The sequence below is a fragment of the Squalius cephalus genome, assembly GCF_949319135.1.
Source record: "Squalius cephalus genome assembly, chromosome: 4".
NCBI classification, from domain to species: domain Eukaryota; kingdom Metazoa; phylum Chordata; class Actinopteri; order Cypriniformes; family Leuciscidae; genus Squalius; species Squalius cephalus.
Genome location: NC_137125.1, coordinates 7,354,806 through 7,356,827, shown reverse-complemented (window position 1 = coordinate 7,356,827; position 2,022 = coordinate 7,354,806). Strand labels below are relative to the sequence as shown.

Genomic DNA, 2,022 nt, shown 5'->3' with positions numbered 1-2,022 from the left:
AAAAGTGCATCTATCCATCATAAAAGTGCATCTGTCCATCATAAAAGTGCATCTGTCCATCATAAAAGCATATCTATCCATCATAAAAGTGCATCTATCCATCATAAAAGTACATCTATCCATCACAAAAGTGCATCTATCCATCATAAAAGTGCATCTATCCATCACAAAAGTGCATCTATCCATCATAAAAGTGCATCTATCCATCACAAAAGTGCATCTATCCATCATAAAAGTGCATCTATCCATCATAAAAGTGCATGTGCCAATCATAAAAGTGCGTCTATCCATCATAAAAGTGCATCTATCCATCATAAAAGTACATCTATCCATCATAAAAGTGCATCTATCCATCATAAAAGTACATCTATCCATCATAAAAGTGCATCTATTCATCATAAAAGTACATCTATCCATCATAAAAGTGCATCTATCCATCATAAAAGTGCATCTGTCCATCATAAAATACTCTATAAATTGAGGGGATGGGGGGCCTACAAAACCTCTCAGCCCCGGGGCCTAACATTAGGTTAAGGCGGCTCTGCCTCCATGAATGAAATGTAACGAGGGTCAAACACTCTGACTTCTCGAAGGAAGTTGATGGCAGGTTGTCCCTCTGACATGTACTTGGTGAGTTTTTCCTCTGCATTGCTGTACGCTAGATGCACTAAGTTGAGGATGTGTGTTTTGGCGGCATGATGGACATCAAGCCCTTCAAAGTGCTCAGCACAGGATTCATACTGTAACTCCTTGTTTGCAGTAAAGTTCATCTGTAGATCCTCGAAGTAGTCAAAAACCTTGGTGGTTATAGGTTTCCTGCTCTGAAAGATGTCAAGTAGCTGTAGAATACGTTCACACTTATCTGCCATGATGCTGAGCTGAACCTGGAGACACTGAGCCATGTCTTCATTCTGTAGCATCTCATGGAGTCTCTCCACAGACTGCGGTGCACTGCTGCCACACACCTGTGAATAGAATTAAAACAGAATTTAGTCCTGCTTCAATGCAATTTACATAAGCAAATCCAAAAGCACACAACCATCTGCAAAAACTTTAACATGTTTATTAGGGCACATGTTAGTCTAAACTGGGATGAATTGGAAACTTGTTATCATTGTGAGAATTTGTACTGAAAGGAGGAAGAGTCTTACCTTTATTTCCATCTCTATGAACTCCTTGTAGAGTTTAAAGTGCTCTGAGTGGTATTGCACCGCACTAAACCAGGAGTTCCACCGTGTAGCACAGGGATTTGGAGCCATGGTTGCCTTTTGTCTGGTAGGATGTTTTCCTGACATGAACTGGAGGTATCTTCTTTTCCGAGAGCCAGCATGGTAAAACATCTGCGAAAAGCTGAGCATGAATGCATTTAGCTGGTCAAAAGGTCTGCGGAAGGCATCACCGATGAGGTTCATTATGTGGGCCATGCACGTAACGTGCAGTGAGTTTGGGAATAAAGACTGCAAAGCAGCTGTATATGCTTTCTTCATGTAGGCTGCATTGTCGGTGTCAAAAACAATGACATCCTCATTTGCTATGTCATATTCCTGCAGACACTTGACCACAGACACTGAGACAGTTGAGTGGTTGCACTGCTCTAGGAAGACGGTGTCTGCCAAGTAGGCCAGTATTCTCCCAGATTCATCCTTTTCCAAGGGTGCAATGAGAATGTTTAGAACACATCTCCCCTCTACATCTGGAGTCTCATCAAATATGACTGCAACAGGCTTTTTGGCTAAACGTTTTCTGAGTGCCTCCTTTTCTTTCAGGTAAACATTGTCTAGGTATTTTTCTTGCAGCTGGTGAAATCCAGGAATGGCTCCTCCATTCGTTACATTTTCAAAAAGAAACTTCCTCATTGCTGGGTGGTCACTTTTGGAGAGTGGGATATTCAAGGCAGTGCATGTGGCAACCCAGTCTTCACATATCTTAGGAGACAAAGAGTAAACAGAACATGCATATTTGTTAATGACATTAAACAATTACTGTCTCCAGTACAGCCCAATGCACAATGTTAACCATTTT

At 41.3% G+C, this 2,022-nt stretch overlaps 1 protein-coding gene across 1 annotated transcript; it reads right to left on the bottom strand.

Moving 5' to 3' along the window:
- Window positions 1-530: 530 nt before the first annotated feature.
- Window positions 531-1,208, bottom strand: LOC307156970 (uncharacterized protein; the record flags this gene model as incomplete). Its single annotated transcript, XM_079868699.1, has 2 exons — window positions 1,152-1,208; window positions 531-965 (listed from the first exon to the last, which is right to left on the bottom strand). Exons 1-2 carry the CDS (start codon window positions 1,161-1,163, stop codon window positions 531-533), a joined length of 447 nt encoding a protein of 148 aa, XP_079724825.1. The 5' UTR covers window positions 1,164-1,208.
- Between the last annotated feature and the right edge of the window lie 814 nt (window positions 1,209-2,022).